This window comes from Dasypus novemcinctus, chromosome 26, assembly GCF_030445035.2.
Source record: "Dasypus novemcinctus isolate mDasNov1 chromosome 26, mDasNov1.1.hap2, whole genome shotgun sequence".
Classification (NCBI taxonomy): domain Eukaryota; kingdom Metazoa; phylum Chordata; class Mammalia; order Cingulata; family Dasypodidae; genus Dasypus; species Dasypus novemcinctus.
In genome coordinates this window covers 23178935-23197572 of record NC_080698.1, presented here as the reverse complement: position 1 = coordinate 23197572, position 18638 = coordinate 23178935, and the positions used below count along the sequence as shown (strand labels likewise).

The 18638-nt window shown below is 51.6% G+C and overlaps 1 protein-coding gene across 4 annotated transcripts in view; it reads right to left on the bottom strand.

The window, feature by feature from the left end:
* Window positions 1-18638, bottom strand: part of PTPRG (protein tyrosine phosphatase receptor type G) — a 698663-nt gene that overhangs the window by 93917 nt on the left and 586108 nt on the right. For all 4 annotated transcript variants that reach the window (XM_058288185.2, XM_058288182.1, XM_058288184.2 and 1 more), the window contains exons 10-12: window positions 16954-17062; window positions 12787-12836; window positions 10306-11074 (exon numbers count right to left, since the gene is read on the bottom strand). In XM_058288185.2, coding sequence (XP_058144168.1) covers window positions 10306-11074; window positions 12787-12836; window positions 16954-17062 — 928 coding nt within the window. The remainder of the gene's footprint in view (window positions 1-10305; window positions 11075-12786; window positions 12837-16953; window positions 17063-18638) is intronic.

Below are 18638 nucleotides of genomic sequence, written 5' to 3'. Positions count from 1 at the left end.
CTTCTGAGCGAGAGAAGGTGGGTGCACAGGGAAGAAACGAGGGGCCTGGGCGCAGAGTTACGGAGCAAGGCTCCGCCACGCAGAAGCCCAGCTGACGGTGCCTTTCCCCAGGGTTCCTGCAGTGGGGTTTACATTTATTTTCTCCTTTATTTTGTACAAATCCAGAGGGGCAGGATTTATCCCCAGGCCACAGGTAAGGAGACAGGCAGGTAGGCGAAGCACAGCCTGACTCAAAACCACATCGTAGCCCTTTACCACTTACCACGTGCCTTCTGAGTGGCACCAGCCCATTGCTCTCAACCCCTTACTCCACCTTCCTTTGTTATTTTTCATCGAATAGATATTTGCAAGCCCCTCCAGTATACCAGGCTGGGTGCTAGGGGACAGGATGCGGCAGTACATCCCCACAGGGTGGGGTTCATTTGGGGTGGGAGGGAAATAGTTGTCTTGGTCCAGGGGCTCTGGATGGGCTTTCCCAGGGAAGAGATGTTTAGGGTACCATCTGTAGGGTGAAGGGGAGCTGGCCAGGTCAAGGGCAGAGAGGATACACGTTCTGGACTATGAGGATGGAACAAACTCCAAGGACTGGGAGCAGAGAGATTGGGGAGCATGGGTGACAGGACGGAGAGTGAGAAGCCAGATCAGCTTAGGTCTTGGAGGTGCAATGAAAGGAACAGTACTTAGTCCTAGAGCAGTGGAAGCTGCTGTGGGGCTTTAGGCTGAGGCGGACAAGGCTCAGTAGTGCTTTCTTTTCCTCCACATGATGCTCTTACTACAAAGCTCTGGTGACCGGCAGACGAGTACAATTCTGTGAGTCTCCAGCAGGGGGCAGTGCAGCCAGGCAATTATACACTGGTTGGGAGGGATATCCCCCAAGAAACAGAGGGTCTTGTTAATGGAAAATGTCGGGAAGGGTGACATTATGGGCCACATGTCCAGTTAATTTGGTGTCCACACTGGGAGGCCCTTGAGTGTCCAAATATCGCATTTCTCTCCCTACATCCTTCAGAAAAGTTTTTTTTGCTCATGCTACTGCTTAGTAGGCAGGTGGGGCAGAGCTGGAATGGAAGGTCCATGTCCCACTCATCCTAAACCACTGAAGCCAAAAGGACTACTCGAACAGGTATCTGTGAACAACCACCGGAAACATCAGCTCCTACGACCACAAAGCACTGGGGCTCCGGAGTGGCGATCTGGTCGTGAGGGCCAGCGGCACAGTACACCGTCCCCAACCTCGCACTCATGCCTGTGTTGGCGGCTGCCCGTCATTCCCAAGGCGAGGGCTCGAGGTCTGCGCCCTAGTGTCCGAGTGGCCCAGAACCCAGGAAAGGCCGATCCTCCATGCAGACCCCTCCCTGCAGGAGGAGAACCAAGGCCCGCTTAAGGAGAAGGGTTTGGACAAAGCCTGCTGGCCTGGGCAGCGACACGCTCCCATCAGCTTTCACGACTCTGGGCCTTTTCTCTTTCTAACATTTCATGGGGCTGCCTGGGAATTTTAAAAGCCTAAGTTATCTGGGGGTGAACTGGAATCAGTCTGAAATCCTGTGGTGAAAAGGCCTCAAATGATGGTTTCTTTGGATGAGATCTGAGTTGGGCAACAACTTGCAGGGTAAGTGAGAGATCCAAGGAAGTTATTCTAACAACAAGGTCTGAGCTCGACCTTGACTGCACAAACAACTGGATGGGCCTGGATCTTTATTCACATGACGGCCAGCCAAAAGTAGTCGTGCTCCTGGATTTCCAGGGGTGGCATGACATCCACTTCACTGTGAAATTCAGTCTGGTTCTGTTGTCCCGGTACAAAGAGCCTGGGATTGATTCCGTGTCCGTGTGCACATATGAGATCTGCTCCTGCCCCCCTCACTGCCCTCAGGACATGTCCGAGTCCCTGAGCAGGGCCTGCTTGCCTGGCCTCCCCCAGCCCAAGCCCTGGGTCATCTGTTGCTCTCTGGCCCCCTTGTGTTCCAGTCCTCTCCTGCTGGGCCCCCTGCCCCCTGAAGGCTTACTGATCCCTCAGCCCTGGTTCAGGGGCTAACTTCTCTGTGGGCCTCAATTGGTGCTGTCTCTGGAGGGTAAAGCGAAGATCACAGGTTCAAGGCCTGGCTCCGCCAGTTTCTATGTGACCAATAGCTTTAAACAGTCTCGGCTTGAAGTTCATCTGTACAATGGGGATAACAGAACCTACTCTATGGGGAGCCTGGGAGAATTCAATGAGAAGATGCATGTGGAACATTTAGAAGTGTGCCCGGCTTTAAGCAAACATTAAGTAACCACTTCTTTACTTACTACACGCATCACACTCTATAGCTGCTCTTTTGTAGTCTAAGGTCCCCAAAGGCAGGGAGCTTTTCCCCTGCTGTATCAACGAACGGCAAGAGAGTTGTGCCTCTTACCCTGGGCAATTTACTTAACCTCCCTGTGCCTCCACTTCCTCATCTGTAAATGGGGCTCACCCTCTTCCTCCTCAGCAGCCTCGCATGCCCCAGGCAGATGGGAAGTACTAACTGGGAGTTCACTGGACCGGAATCCTCCCTGTACTCTCTGAGAGTGTAATGCCCATCACACAGAACCAGGGATGTGCTGGACGTTAGCACGGGGGCTGCCGTGATGCGACTGCTGGTCAAAAGTGACCCCACCAGCATTTGTCCTGAGGCAAGATGGCACCTTGCTGTCCTTCAGAAGACACGCTGGTCCATGGCCTGTCTGGCAGCTCAGTGAACTAACAGGATACCTAACAGGCCGCCTCTGCTGAGATGATACCCTCCTCCTGTGCCCTCGGTCCCCAGACAATCTCCCCCCTGCCAAGGGTGGAACCAACTGTAAACCTTTCAGGGGAGAGAAGGCAGCATGCTACAAGGTACAACCCGCAGAGTCGGGCAGACCTGGGTACGAGTTCTGCCTGGGACCTTATGGCTGTGTGATTTGGGGTAAGTGACTGCCCATCCCTGAACCTCTGGTCCAAAAGGAGACAGATGGCAGGCTCGCCTCTCCAGGGAACCATGAGATTAGATGAGATAACCTATGTGAAGCAGCACAGGCTACGTACTTCCCAGAGTGCTTTCACCAGAGGGTGCTTTTCCCAGCAGGACTAACCTTCGATTCCTGCCAGGCCAGGGGGTGTTTGATTTGGTACCCCTCCCCAGTTACTGCTTTCTTTTAAATTGTGACTTAGCTGCCAATACTTAATAAGCTAGAGTGTTTACGTAAAAGCAGAAATGGAAGATTCTACAGGATATGAGGAACGTTGATAGCATGGCCTGAATCCCCACACGGCAAACATCAGCTAGAACCACAGTGCATGCTCCCTTCAGACAGGGCCAGTCTCACCAGTTGGCCACAGTCCTCACCCCTCCCTCTTGCCACACACGAGACCCACCTCTCTCATCCCTTTTTCCTGCTGCCAGCTCATTCCGGTCTGCATCACGGAAGGGATCCAGTGGACCACCACCTCAGGTCTTTTACAAGGGCCTCATAATCAAAAGCAAAAATCACGGTTTAACCAACTCCTGACCATGGTCCTGAAATCGCTACTCTGGCCCAAAGTAAGAGGCCATTTGTGTTCAAGGCAGTTTTCCCCGAGTCAATGTTTCCAGAGAACGTTCTGTTTTCAGCCAATTAGAAATGGACAATTAGCCTCGATGACATGGTGGTCCCGTCCCTTCATTATGGCTCTGTTCATACTCTTCCAGAGCTGCACCTTCTGGTCTGTGTGTAAAGGATGAAAATTGGGACAGGGAGGTACCAACTCAAGCCCCACCCCCACTGCGGATGTGCTGAGCAGACGAGGGGCTGGTGGGAGGGTCAGAAGCTGGCAGGTCAGCAGGGCTTGGCCTCAAAGAACGAGCTAGCTTCAGAACTTCCCAAGTGGAGCCTGGAGTAAGATGTGAGCTTACTCTCTCGGAGCACATGCACGAAGGAGGTGAGGTTAAACGACTGCCCCACAGCCTCTCTGCCTCCTCCCAGTTTTTATGTCAGCATCCAGCAGAATCTGAGTAAAGTGCCTCCACTCTGCTTTTTTAAAAAAATTAAAAAAAAAAAAAGAAAAGAAAAACAGTTTTCAGTGGCATATGTCATCACTGAATTAATGCTGTTTGCCTTTTACTGGCTTGGCTCTCATCCCAGTAGAAGCAAATAAAAACGGAGTACAATGTACTATAAATGCTACACGCAGCGATACATCAGATGGACCTCTCTGAAATGCTTTCCACCCGAAAGGAAGGGCTCAACTTCTGCCACCAGGCAAGGACCCCAGCGTTGTCAAGACTAAAACTAGCTTGTAGCTGAGAGGCTACTATCGTGAATGGGAGAAAAAAGGATTTTTTTTTTTCCCCAAGAAAGTTGAGGATGCTCGGCGTACGCCTAAACCGACAGCCTGCTTCCGTCCCTGGCAGCGTGACCGCGTGTGAGCTGAGGAACACCGCTCGTCAGAAACGGCTCTTGTCTGGGAATGGCAGGGGCTGCTTTTTTCAGTGCCACAGAATTTGCCTTTATCTTCCTGGAGCCCTGATGTTACCTAAACGGCTCTGCTGCAGAGCAACGATGGCTCGTCAGCCACAAATCCATACATTCTCCTGCACCAGGGCACTAGTTCTGCCTTCCTGTGGCCATGTCTGAGATGGACTCCGGCACCCCTTGTTTCCACTTACAACCCCGGCTGGAATTCTTGTGGATGCTTGCATTCCCTTACCATGCACACAGAGCCGGCCTGACCGAACCCCATCAAACAAGAGTCTATAATCTGTTTCAATTAGGTATTGGAAACTTGGGGGGCTATTTAATCCCAAGGCCCCATAAATACCGCCAGTCTAACCCACCGAGCTGCCCCCTCCCCCAGATACTTTACTGCAGCATCAGGTGGAGTGGAAATCTGCTGGGGACAGGTGCTGTATCTGCCTTATGCCGGATACACTGCTACCTGCGACCTGAATTCCTAGCTCCAGTTGCCCTGGAATCCTACGTGTCCTTGGCAAAGTCTGCTTTCCGACACCAAGAGATGCACAGTTGGTCCTAGTTCGAAGGTTGCTGGTGGGGGAGAGAAGCTTCCAAGGACCCAGGCACCTTTTGGGGGACACTGAACCCCTAGTGACCGTAGAACCCATTCCTGCCACCTTGTACTCGTTCTACGGACGTGCCCAGGAAGAGGGAGCAGGGGAAAGTAAGAGAGGATCACATGGAAAAGGCACCCGATCAGGAGCCAGCACGGGCAGCAAGCCATACAGGCGCCCAGTGGGACAGCTTTCCAAGGAAGCGCGGCATTGTTCACGGCCCCTGGAGGGCTGGGCATCGCACTCGTCCTTTCCGCCCTCTCGTTACGAACCCGGACTCTCTGACTTTAAATGAACTCTTCTGTTTGTCTCAAGGAAACTTGTTTAAAAAGGGAACTTTGGATGGACCCCCAGCACCGTGGCTGTCTCGGGCAGGGTGACTCTATGGCGGGGGCCGGAGCCGCATCCCTAGCCCCCACCAGTCACTGGGGGGACAAACTCACCCTAGCTGGGAACTACTGCCAGAAAACTGGCACGCACGTTAAAGAAACCCGTTTGTACTCAGCCTTTCACTGAAAGCACCCGTGCTGCCCACCAGGTGGGAGGGGGCCACACCGCCTAGGCACCAGAGCCAGTTCGTGTTTGAGCCGTTTCTGCCGCGCTCTGCGTGACCCTGCACCTGCCCCTTAACCCTTGAGCCTCGGTTTCCTCGCCGGCCTCACGGCAGCAGTCCTCCCAGGGGGGCTGGAGGCGCAGTGACCAGTGCAGGCCAGCTTCCCACAGGGCAGAGCCAGCTGCCGGATGCTGGGCAACGACGCGGTTCCTCTTCTAAATCAGAGGTCTCAAGCTGGGCTCCACGGAGCGCGCGGGTTCCCGAGGGAGCCCAGGGTTTGCCCCTAAGTGTGACGGCTGGAGCGCAAGGCCCCTCCTCCATGCACACGCAGGCGCAAGGCACGACAGCGGCCCCCACTCTCGGTCCAACAGGTCCAGGGGGCGGCACGCGGTTTCCGTAAAGGGCCAGACAGTCCACAGCTCAGGCTGGGCGTGCCCTGTGGTCTCTGCGGCAGCTCCTTTTCCTGCAGTGTAAGCACCGCTCTTAGCACCGGGGCCCTACAAAGCCAGGCCTTAGCGTCCAGCTCAGGAGGCCATCGGCGAGCGGTCAGAGACTGGGTCCTTCTATACCGCAGTTCTGAGGAAGACTGGATCTGAAAACAAGAGTTCCCCTGCTTTAAAGAACTGAAAGTGGGAGACCACAGTGCTCTCAAACGAGTGTGGCGACCATGCCCACCTTGAGATGCGTTTGTCTTGGGCCTGCTGTACCGGAGCCGGCCCCGAGCACACGTTCGTGCACCCAGCATCTTCGTCTTCTGGGGCTTCCTGAGGGAGGGACAATGCCGGATTTCCAGGCAGCCCAAAGCCAGCCGAGAGCTGTGCACTAGATGGGTGCTAGGAAGAGGTCTGCTCAGGGGGTGCATGATTCTGCCCCTGCTCCTCCTGGTGAGTTGCCAGGACCACAGCACTCAACACGACAATAGAAGCCAAACACCAGTGGCCCAGGGATGTGCTTCGTTGAGCATGCATAAACAATTAAATTGGTTTTAAAATTTGAATTCACTTAAAAATTGAGGGATTCTGCATAGATCTGGATTTCTAGATCACTGTGTTCTTGTTAGCTGTAATCACTTGGAGCTGAGGGAGGCAGGCCTCTTTAGAAAGGACAGGAGCTCTTCATTTTGTCACAGTCCCCACCACTCTCTAAAGTCTTAACACCTGTCCTTTTGTCTCATCTATACTATCTGTCTGACTTCTGTAGTCGTCTGAATTTGCCACTTCTCTAGATTCTAGAAGGATGCCACAGGCCCCTTCCTAGAGAGTTAACAGTAACTATAAAGATCATAGTATCTATGAAGTGTTATCAAAGGAATTTAAACAAGGCTTTTGGAGAAACTTAAAAACTATAACACAGTTTGCATTATTACCTTTTACAAGAGATGCTAAGCAAAAATATTGACTAAAATTATCTTTACTTAATGCAAAAGGAAAAAACAAATGTGAGATTTAAACAAAGGTGCATCCCAAGTCTTTAAAATAAAATCACCCCCAAGACTGAAGTGAGGGCAATTTCATTTAAAAGAGACGCACTGGGGAACAGGTGCAGTGAATGAGCACCTGCTTCCCATGTACGAGGTCCTGGGTTCGATCCCCAGTACCTCCTAAAAAAAACCCAAAATCTAAAAGATAAGTACCAAGCTGGAGGAGGGGGCAGGGGGTGGGGTGGGGGGCAGAAGGGGCTGGAAGGGAAGCGAGGAAGCTTGGGGAGGCGAGGTTTGCTGGCTTTACCCTCAAGTTCCTCATGTGCTTTATTAACCAGTAGCACACATTTCTGCTGAAACCACGGGCCGGCCAACTATAGCTGGAGAACCAAAGCGGCCCCCCAGTCTCTGCTTTTCTAAGTAAACTTGCATTTATTAACCGCCCCAGCCACTCGTTCATGCATTGGCTGTGACTGCTTTTGTGCTGACGGCAGAGGTGAGGCGCTATGGTGGAGCGTGGGGCCGAAGCTGAAACTTCATTATCTGGTCCCTTACAGGAAGGGCCGGCCAAGCCCCGGCTTACACAGTTGCCACTCCCACCCTTACCTTCATCCCCAAATTTGACTGCCTTGCAATTCTGAAAGAAGATCCCTTTGGCTTTGGGAAGAAGCACACCTGACACGGAGATGAAGGTGCTGAGGGGCAGTTCTGATCCTTCAGCGGCACTGGAGTCCAGGAGGCCCCTGTTAACTCCCGCTAACTGGGGACCGCTGTCTTGGCACGCTCTTTAATGCCCACAGAGGATGGGACAAGAAAGGCTGCGAGGGGCCACCGCACGGTCCCGGTGATGAGGGTCTGGCGTGGGAACAGTGGGCTGCTCCTCCTTGTCGCTGAAAACAAGGAAAGCTCCTCGTTGTGCGTTCTCGCGCTCCATCCGTACCACCGCCTGTGCGAATGGCTGTCATCTCCCCACGTTGCAGGTGAGGGCACTGAGTAAGGGAGTGAGGGGCAGGGCCTCCTGGGCTGAGCTGACTCCGAGAGCCCCCCTGGCCGGGACCAGACACTCTGAGATGGCTGCGGGGTGGAGGCTGGAGACCCACATGCTCCGAACGTGGAGTGCAGGAGCCTCAAGACCAATCACTTGTTTCTTCTCCCCCTGCCCTGGACTCTGACTCCAATCATGATTCATTTCCACTTGGCGGGGGGAGGGGGGGCGCCTCTCAAGCTGTAAACACCCCGGACCCCAGCTCTTCGCAGGAGTGTGGTCAAGCCAAGGTTTAGGACGGGTGGGCTGAGAGTTACTATTTTGCCAGAACGCTTAATCCAACGACTCAACTGCCCGACCTCCAAAACCGACTCCGAATCTATCCCTGAGGCGACGGGGAAACCTCATCGCCTCCCAACTGAGCTTCCTGCGTCTCCTCCTCCTTCCTACACAGAGGCCCAAGTGGTCCTTTAAAAAGGTCACCCGGTGAATAACTCCCCTGCTCAAAACCCACCACCGGTTTCCTTTCCAAGCAGAACCAAGCCCGGCCGAGAAGCCCCTCCCTGTGCGGGGCTTGGCTCACCTCGGAGCTCATCCCCGTGGGTGCTCCTCGCGCTCCACGGTCCAGCACACCGGCCTTGGACAGCTCCCTGACCCACCCAAATGCAGCCCCTTTAGGACATGCAGCCTGGACTGCTCTTCCGTGCTCTGCGTGGCTCGCCCCTTCTCACCGCTCATCCTGCTCAAGTCACCACGGGGGTGACAGGGCCCACCTCCCTCCCTCCAGCGTTTATCGCTCTTTGAAATCACGCATCTGTTGTTTACTGAAATAGTCTCAAGCTCCCGCAGAACAGAAGCTGGTCTGGGTCTGTGTTCTACTCCTGAAGCCTAGCCTGGTGCCTGGGACACAGTGAGTGCTCTAGAAATATCTCTCCAATGTCTTCAAAGGCAAGAAATTCAACTTTTTCACAGCAATCCTAGAAGGAATGTCATTGTTCAGGCAGAGAGAGCTGCAGAAGGCTTCAAGAGTGGCCCCACATTTCTGTGACTAAATTTCACCAACAGCCACGCCATATCTTTCCCTAAACCCAGGACAAAACTGAGCGACACCCGCAGGAACCCATACTTCCAAAAATTAGTCCATACCAGCCTTAAGGGGGATCGTAATTCAAAACATGAAAATTTATTCTAAGTTGTATCTTAACATACGAGATCTCAGCTTTAGATGAATTTTAATGTTTACAAGTGCAAAAGCAAATAAATATTTACCAGTTGCTTTTTTTTTTTTTGCACTCTTATAACTCCACAACAGCTTAGATGCAAAAAAAATTGTTGCTAAACATCTTGTAGTCTGGCAAAATGAAGAGTTTCTTATTAAGAAAACCCCTCACAACAATAACAGCCCCTCATGCTCACGGCTGCTTCTTCGCAGAACCTAGGAGAATGCTTCATTAAGATGTACGCGTACGACAGCGTTGAGACTGCCCCCCTGAGTGCAGGGTCCTGCAGGCTGGGCACCCCGAGGCTCCCCAGGTGGAAACCAGGTGGGAAACAGGTGCTCTGAACAGAGGGCCTGGACTAATTCCCCGGGGTAGGACCTGCACTCCCTATGCCGGGTTCCTTTTCACTCCTTAGAATTCAACGCCAATTTCACTTCTCTGGGCGGCCTCCTATCCTGGTTTTAGGATTGGTCCCTGTCCTCCCCATCCTTCTCTTTGACAGCACCCTACCTGTCATCTCTACCTCTGTTCCACAATCCAAAACTTTCATTCGGGTATTTTCCAGTAGCCGGCGAGCTTGCCTGCTCTCGAGCTCGTGCTCTAGCGGGCTGTCGGTCACTTCTCTCTCGGTCTTCCCTACACACTGCGAAGCGTCAAGAGGCGGGGACCCAGCTTACCTGGCGGAGGTGCCTGGCACAAAACGGGCAGTCCACAAACATGGGCGCTGAGTGAATAAATAAAGGAATGACATCCTAGTGGGAAAACTTCTCGGGAGTTTGGTCTTTTTTGACTCAGTTATGTCAATGCCTAGTTGACGTCCGTCGAGTTATTCTGATATGGGTGGATTTTACCAGAAAACAAATGGCACGGAAAGGCTCACTTCAGCAAAGATAAGAGAGCAGCTTATTCCTATGAGAACGGAAGGAGGGGACGCATACGGGTGCACAGACATGGGGACAAAGCACGCTTGTCAGGGGAGTCACCAGTCCGGGCTTGCCAAGGCCTCTCTGGCCCTCTGCCCTCATCCCGTAAACCGGTTTGCAGCATCAGGGAACCCAGGCCGAGGCTCCGGCACTGCTTACCTGGATTAACAGTGATAAACTTGTTATCCTCGGGGAAGCGGTCACCCCGGGGCAGCGGCCGCCTGGACGGCGTTTCGGGGCTCTGGGGGCCGCTCCCTGCGTCCTGCTCCTCTGTGACTGTGGGGGGCACTTGGGTGGAGGGGGCCGAGGTGGCACCCAGGCCGGGGTCAGGGCCGTCTGGCCGGCCGGTGGGGGCGGCGGCGGGCTTCTGCTCGTGCCCGGGTGTAGTCTGCTGGGCGCCCCGCTCCGCGGTGCTGCTGGGGGACGAGGGCGTGGGGGTGGGCGTGGGCCGGTCGCGCTCCGCGGTGGCCCGGGTGGCCCCGCTCTTCTCCTTCTTCTCCGAGCCCTTCTCCCCCTCCTCCTCGCGCTCCCCGTCCTCGCTCTCGCTCTTCTCGTCCTTCTCCCCTTCCTCGGCCCCCTCGCCGGCCTTGGTGGTGGGCGCTGAGTCGCCGTCGGGCCCCGGCGCGGCCAGGGCCTCCGTCGTCACCAGGACGGGCCTGACGGCCTGCTTGCTGGTGGCGGCGGCCGTGGGCAGGCGCGTGGGCCACACGGTGCTGGGGAAGGAGGAGATGCCGCCCCCGCCGAAGCCCAGGCCGGCCAGCAGCGTGCTGGTGACCACCGAGGCCACGGTCGCCTGACTGCCGCTGGAGGACGGGCCCATCCCCGTCGCCATGGAGACGAAGGAGAAGGGGAGGCCGGAGGACGTCCAGGTGGAGGAGCCCGAGCTGATGGGGGCCATGTCGGCCGAGGAGGCAGGAGACGCTGTGGGCTTGAGAGGGTGCGCGGGGGAGGCCGGAGGGGCAGGGACAGGGGAGAGAAAGCAGAGGAGAGTCAGAAACCAGGACTGGGGGCGGGCCCTGCTGGGGGCTCCCCTCCCTCGTAGGGGTTTTCCCAAAGCGTGGTACCAACGGTGATGCGGGGCGGTCTGTGGGCGGCCATCTGATGTTTTGACAGTTTTACAATTACTTTCAGGGCATTAGAAAATTTAACGAGCATATCAAACCCGACTTTTCACTGGTTTTGCTCAGGACAGGGCTAAGTGGCGGAAAAGTAAAGTAGCAGTAAAGCTGGCTTAGAGACAAACATCAAATAAGTAGCAATTACTCAACTGGCAATGTGAGATGGCCACCCGCTGCTGGGGTGACAGCTGAAGAGGCGGGAGCCCCCTGCTTTTCCGTCTGTCAGCAAGCACTTGTGGGCAACGTACAGCTCTCGGGTCTGGAAAGGTCCCAGGGACCTGGCCCAATGTGCCATCTTAAAACGAGGAAACGATGGACAGAGAGGAAGGGGACCCAGGTCTGCACCACAAGCTCTGGGGAAATGTTGTGCACCTGCCCCTCCACACGGCACCCTCCAGCTGCTGTGCTTTCGGAGTCTCTGGGCTTATCGGTGCCAAAATCTAGTCCATGTGGAAGACAACAGCAAAGGTGCTGAGCGCTCAGCTGACAAGAGGGACCATGTGCCAGGCATGGGGGCGCTTTCCCCACCACTCAGGAGGCACGTGTGCGCATCATGCCATTTAATGGGTGAGGAAACTGAGGCACAGAGATGGTAAGGAGCCTCCCCAAGGGGATGTGGCTAGGCAGGGGCAGGGGCAGGAACCCCCTGTGTCCAAACCTCAGCTCGTCCTTCCCACCCCACTAAACTGGGGGCTTGGCTGGGCTTCTACTCATGTAAGGTGGCTTAGGAACAGAAGAAGTGTTACTTTAATTTTAATTCTCATAGCCCGGTGTATAGAATCCAAAATTCCATCCCATCATTTATACACCTCAAAAGAGTCACCAGAAAGCTTAGATTACATCATTTTATCATCAGGTCTGCCTGGAAAACGTTCTGGTGTAAGGATGACCAAGTTAACCAATGCTGAGTTGGGAAGGCACTCAGACAGCGAGAAGCCAGGCTGCCTGCTCCCGGGGGAGGTGACAAGGACTGAGCTTCGGTTTCCTCACCCATAAGAGGGGCTTATGGTAAGTGACCCTGTGGCTGATGTGAGGAGGAAACCAAGTAATGGTGCCTGAAACCAGGAAGCACTCAGTAAATTTTGGACTATTGTTATCACCCCACCATTGTGGCTATTATAATTATTAACTGTACTAGGAGTGGGGAAAACTGGATATCAATCCAAGTTCCAGAACTTTGTAAAGCCAGGTTTTGGGCAATGCATACGTCAAATGAGAGGCACGGAACAGGTGACCCCTTTTGAGCTCCCGCATTGCACAATTTCATAGATAATAATTAAAAACCTGGAGATTTTTAACCTTGACAAAATTTTACAATATAACACTACTGCTTTATCTCTGTTGTATGGCTTTATATATACATATGTAATATATTTAATTATCAAGAGTAACACTTTTTTCTGTGTAACCTCTTCAAGTTGCACAGTTTAACAACATCACACTGCCACCTCGTGGTGACGGTTTTAACTGCGTGCAAATTAGCAACCAGGCATGACCCAACAATAAACCATTTTTTACTTACCACTCCTGTTTTAACAATTCTGGTCCCTTGGAATATTCGAGTGGTATTAGCTGTGAAACAAAGATATAACATTGTAAACAAGTAACTTAAATATATATCAAACTGCTTCTTTGTGGACATCTCCAAGAACAATACGGCTATATAAAGTAAGGTAAAAATCTGTCCCTATATAATAGACAGACCTATGGCACTTTTTTCTAGCAAGAAATGCGAATTACCAAAATAACTGTACCTGCTGTGGTTTTTATCTAAACTAGAAGTGGCAAATGACCTGCATACTGTTTTGTTTGGCCTGCATGCTTTAGGGAAAAAAAAAAGGTGAATTTGCTGCCAGCATTGTAAACAGTAGCTTTTATCTAAAACTCCCAATTTTCTGCTTATCAGGGAAAATCACCCATCTGGCTCACCTTCCTGTAGGGCACCAAACTGCTGGGGTGGTGGGTGGGCACAGGCTCTCCAATATCCCACTGAGAGTGCTCCCCTCCTCATTTGTAAGTGCTTCTTGCCTGGCCCCGTGGGCACCTGAGTTGGCAACCCCTGACCTAACCGTATCTTCAGTTTGCCTAATTGCAAAGTGAAATTTACAGACGCAAACGCAGAGAACAGGTGACCTCGAAGTCAATACCGCCGTTTAGATTCTAGGTCAAATAAGGCAGTTGGAAGCAAACAGCACAGCTCCCAGCTTGGGACTAAATATATCCTCCCTCCATCACTTAGCTGCTCAACAATCAATACTTCACTGCCTGAGGCAGTCACACACACCTCCCTTTAAGACCTGGAACAGAAGTTCCCTTGAGACCTTTTTTCCCTACCCCTCAAAAAAGGCTCTAATTAAAGTCAACAAACCAAACAGCCTCTCCATGAGTGTGCCTGCTTCTCACTCATCTCGAGGGAGCTCCACCTGGGTTAGCTAGTGTCCTGGTCCCTGCCAAGTTTCTACAGGACATTTTGGGTCTGGTTTTCTGATCCTGGGTCCAAGGACCTAATGGAATTCAGGGATGGGGAAAAAATTACAGCTGCATTTTCATCACACTCTTTTCACCGAGGAGGTAAACATCAACTCTCAGTGGTATTAGCAGGACCTGTGACTTTGTCTCTGATTAAAGGCACATTCCTACCACCTTGTAGTCATCACAGCTCTCTGGGAATATCATTTATGTTCATCACTGCTCAGGCAGGAATCACAGTTAACAGAGCCACTACCTGTTGTTTAATACTGTAATAAGAAAGCATATTATGTATTACCTCGTCACAAGTTTGTTTAAAATATTTTGACAACTGCATTAGAATATAATTGGTCTCCTTTTTTACGTGCTTTATTTATTTATTTAAAAACCAGCTGCTGAGTGAGTATGTGGCATGAAGGAAAAGCTCATATTACCCCCATTTTCCATGACTCCTGAGAATGAGCACAGAGGCTCTGAACACTTTGTCATCAATCTTTTTATCCTTTTGTTGAAGGCTTGAGGTTGGTGGGTAATATTTACACTTTGGGGTGAACTGTTGCTGTGTAATAAATGGCAGGGCTTTGGAATCAGAAAACTGGGGTCCGCTCAGTAGCCAAAGAATCTTTGGCAATTTCTCTGATCTGTCTGAGCTTCACTTCCCCATTTGTAAAAGCTGCCACAGCAGGGGGTTCAGAGGCGATAATTTATGTGCAAATGCTTTGTAACTCTGACCCGGTCTACAAATAATGCTAGACATTATTGTTGTTTTGTTTACCATAATAGGATAAATACAAAATATTTGTTGTCATATGTTATATTAAGAAAACATACTATTGTTATGTTATATATAATATACATATTGTTATGTTTACCATAATAAGGTAAATAATCTACCTGTCTGCCTCATGCTCCCAAATCACAAGTAAGTTTTATCCCTGAAAAATCTAATTACTCTGAGCAAGGCTTCCATGGAATTCTCTAGGCTTTTTTTTTTTTTGGTTCTTTTTTAAAACTTAAGTCCTCATAGCTGATCAATTCTGTAAATTGGCTTAAATACTGCTTATAAACTCATAGCTGGCTCACCAAAAATTCAGCCAGCTTTCCTTGATAAGATTTAGTTTTTATACTGCCCGCTGGATGTGGAAGGGAAGATGCTAAAGCCACAGTGGCGATGGGTGAAGGATCCGTGCTCTTTGATCAAAATAGAGGCTGGACACCAGCATATACGACGAGTAAACTCATGTCCACCTGGGAACAAAGTCTGTAGACAAAGGAGATGTTGGCAACGTTCATCAAATCACTGAGAACAGACCTGTTCAACATGCTGTGCTTTGAATTTATAGCTGACAAGGCCTTTTTTAATTACATGACATTCCAAACACTTAATTTTTCTAAGCTGATGCAGGAGCCAGGGGGCTCGGGGGCCTATTAGGCTGGCAGGGCAGTTCTGCAGGTTCCAGGCCCTTGGTGGGAACACGCAGGGGGCCGAATCACAATTTGTGTTTCCACAGTTCCAGAGCCACAGCCTTGGCCGGCTCCACCCCGGCTTCCTGGCCGGGACAAACCTGGCCCGCTGGCCCGCCTCAGCCAAGGGAAAGGGGCCGAGAGGCTCAGGCCACAGGGGGACGTAGCGAGCATGATTTCTATATGAAACAACGCAGCTCTGCTTGTTTCAATCAGTTAAAAGGGGATGATGAGGTTGCCATGCACATTAGCAAAGAATGTTTATTTACATAGTCCATGCAGAATCGTAAAGCTGGAGTGGATGCTCAGGTGGGAGGTTGCCCCACCCTGGGTTCATCATTTCTCTCTTTTTCAATCCAACCTAATACTCAGGGGGTGTAAAGACTCAGTGCCAAGCTCCATGCTAATTACTTAACATGCACGACTCGCAAGGGATCCTACAAGGACTCTGTGAGATTGGGTCAGCGTTATTATTACCACCGTTTTTCTGATTGGGAAACTGCAGCTCAGAGAAGTTAAGAAACATTCTTGGAGTTGCATGGCCGCTAAGTAGCAGCCAGGATTCAAACCCACCCCAGAGCCCGGTGCTCAGCCAGGAAGGCCTGGATGTGCCCGCCAGGCACGGGGCTGTCCTGGGAGCACTCGGATTCCTGGCCCCACCACAGAGACACCGATTCGGTCCGGCCGGGAGGGGCCCATGAATGTGTATTTCTCATGTTTCCAGGTGATGACTGGTCCATGGCCTGCACGCTTTATCAGGTCCTTGAAACTGTAGGGAAAAAGGGCCAATGCCTTTGGCAGATCCATGACTCAAAAAGATTAAGAACTCCCAGCCTGCTGTGTAGGTTTCTCATTTTACAGATGGAAAAACTGAGATCCAGGGAGGCAAAAAGAGCCAGCTCAGGGAGGCCCTCCAAATGGCCAGCACCCCGGCCCCTGCCCTGAGCTGGTGGGGGCACTTAGGAAGCCTCAGGCTGGCAGACAATGGCCCACAGGCTGGCTGCCTGATTTTCTAAGTCAAGTTTTTACTGAGACGAGAGCAGGAGTTGGAGTAGAGCGAGTAAGGCAGAGTAAGTCCTATCTTTTTAAAATTCTGATGTTTTGTTCACAAATTTTTTTGCCCTGACTTTCATTAAAATTTTTTCCATTAAAATATGATTTATCATGATTATTTGGCAGCCTCTTAAATTTTGTGCCCAGGCTGAATGCCTCATTTGTTTCACCCTTGTCCTGACCCTGGAACTTTCTACCAGTCCTAGGTCAGCAGGAACATATTTATACATCCCGGGAAGCTCAAGGAAGCCCTGAGCAGGGCTTGTTTGAGTGGCTCACAGGTCTGAAGGGGCAGCTTTCTTTGCTTTAAGAGTTCCAGTCCATGAGAGGGCCGCTAAGTGAACCATGCTGGAAACCCACAGGATATCAACAACACGTCTTGGGATGGTTTGGGGACATGGTATTAGACAACAAATGAGTGAACGGTCCAAAAACTATGATCCCCACAGGTGGAAAAGAAAAACCAAAAAGAAACAAAAAAATCAAAAAGGAAAAAAAAAATCAATGCCTTGTTCCTCCTTGCTGCTTTTGATCTATGAGGCCGCTAACCTAAAAGTCCTAAATCACAGTGTGTGGTTTAAAACCCCTCACCAATTCTAGCTTGTTCTCCTTTGCACAAGCATTGTAACAGCAGAAAAGTCAGGGCATCAACAGGCAAGAGGCCGGGGGGTGCCCGAGGCAAGAGGAGAGGAACGGGCCTCACCTTGGAAGAGCATCGTCTGGCTGAAATCACTGCGCATGTCGTTGCGACACACGGCCTGGACTCGGAACAGGTAAAGGCTATCCGGTGAGACGTGGCTGATGGTGGCTTTCTGCAGGCGAGGAGAGAAAAGGCAGTGAGGTGGTTCTGAAGGTTCACACATCCCCGGCATCCCAAAGCCAGACCCGAGGCCACGGCCAAGCCAGGCAGATGTGACATATCCCCAGGGACCAACTGTTCACTTCGTGAGGAGGGAGTGTTCAAAATAACCATGCCTGGGGATCTTTCCTCCACAGTGAGGTGTGCGGGCTAAGAGACCTACAAAAGCATTCTCTGACTCCTGCTCTTGAATACAGCTTTGACTGTGTCTTCAGCCTTCGTTATACTTACAAGCTTGGACTTCTGTCCTACCCGCTGTATTTTATAAATTAGTTATTTATCCAAATGGACTCTAGAATTCCCAAGCATGTTGAATTTCTACAGCCATGCCGAGTTTAGAACCTCAACAATAAATCTGCATGTCCGTTTCTTTGGAGTTTAAAGCACTTGCTGTGGTGAAGCAGATTTGGCTCAATGGATAGGGCGTCTGCCTACCACATGGGAGGTCCAGGGTTCAAACCCAGGGCCTCCTAACCCATGAAGCTGGCCCACGCGCAGTGCTGATGCGCACAAGGAATGCCATGACACGCAGGGGTGTCCCCTGCGTAGGGGAGCCCCATGTGCAAGGAGCGCGCCCCGAAAGGAGAGCCGCCCTGTGCAAAACAAGTGCAGCCTGCCCGGGAGTAGCGCCGCACACACGGAGAGCTGATGCAGCAAGATGACACAACAAAAAAGAGACAGATTCCCGGTGCCACTGACGAGAATACAAGCAGACACAGAAGAATATACAGCGAGTGGACACAGAGAGCAGACAGCTGGGGGGGGGGGGGGGGAGGGGGGAGAGGAAGGGGAGAGAAATAAATGAAAAAATGAAAATCTTAAAAAAAAAAAGCCCTTACTGTGTCTTGACCACTGGATAATACGGGGGGAAATAAAGAAGAGGTCAGACATGTCAAGCCACCAGCTGGGGGTTTCCAAGACATATGCCCCAAGTCTTTCAGCCTCTGTTGCCTTCAACTTAAAACAGGTGGAGGAACAGCTACCTCACAGGGGTCTTGGGAGAACTGCTTGTCACAGGCCAGGCAGAGCTTGGTCATAGACAGAGCAAGCCAAGCAACAGGAAAGATGCCACAGCCTGCAGGTACAGTGGCCCTCCTGTTCTGGTAAATAGTCTTATGGGGACACAGCCACACCCAATCTTTTACTTGTTGTCTGTGGCTGCCTTCATCCTCCAGCAGCAGAGCCGACTGGTTGTGGCAGAGCCCATGTGATGCCCAAAGACTAAAATATTTACCCTCTGGCTGTTTCCTGGAAATAACTGTGCCCCCCATGTCCAGGTCCCAACTCCGGGTTCTCTGGGCGTGAGCCCATTTGTAAGCAGGACCTTTGAAGGTGCTCTTAGTTGAGGGGTGCCCAAGCTACATGAGGGTGGGCCCTGATCCAACTCGGCTGAAGTCCTTAGACACCAAGGAAACAGGACATGGGGGAAACCATGGGGAGCAGCCAGACACTGCAAGTCAAGGGACTCCGGAAAAGCCAGAAGATATCATCACACGTGCTGATATGTGACAGAAAGTCAAAGGCCAAGG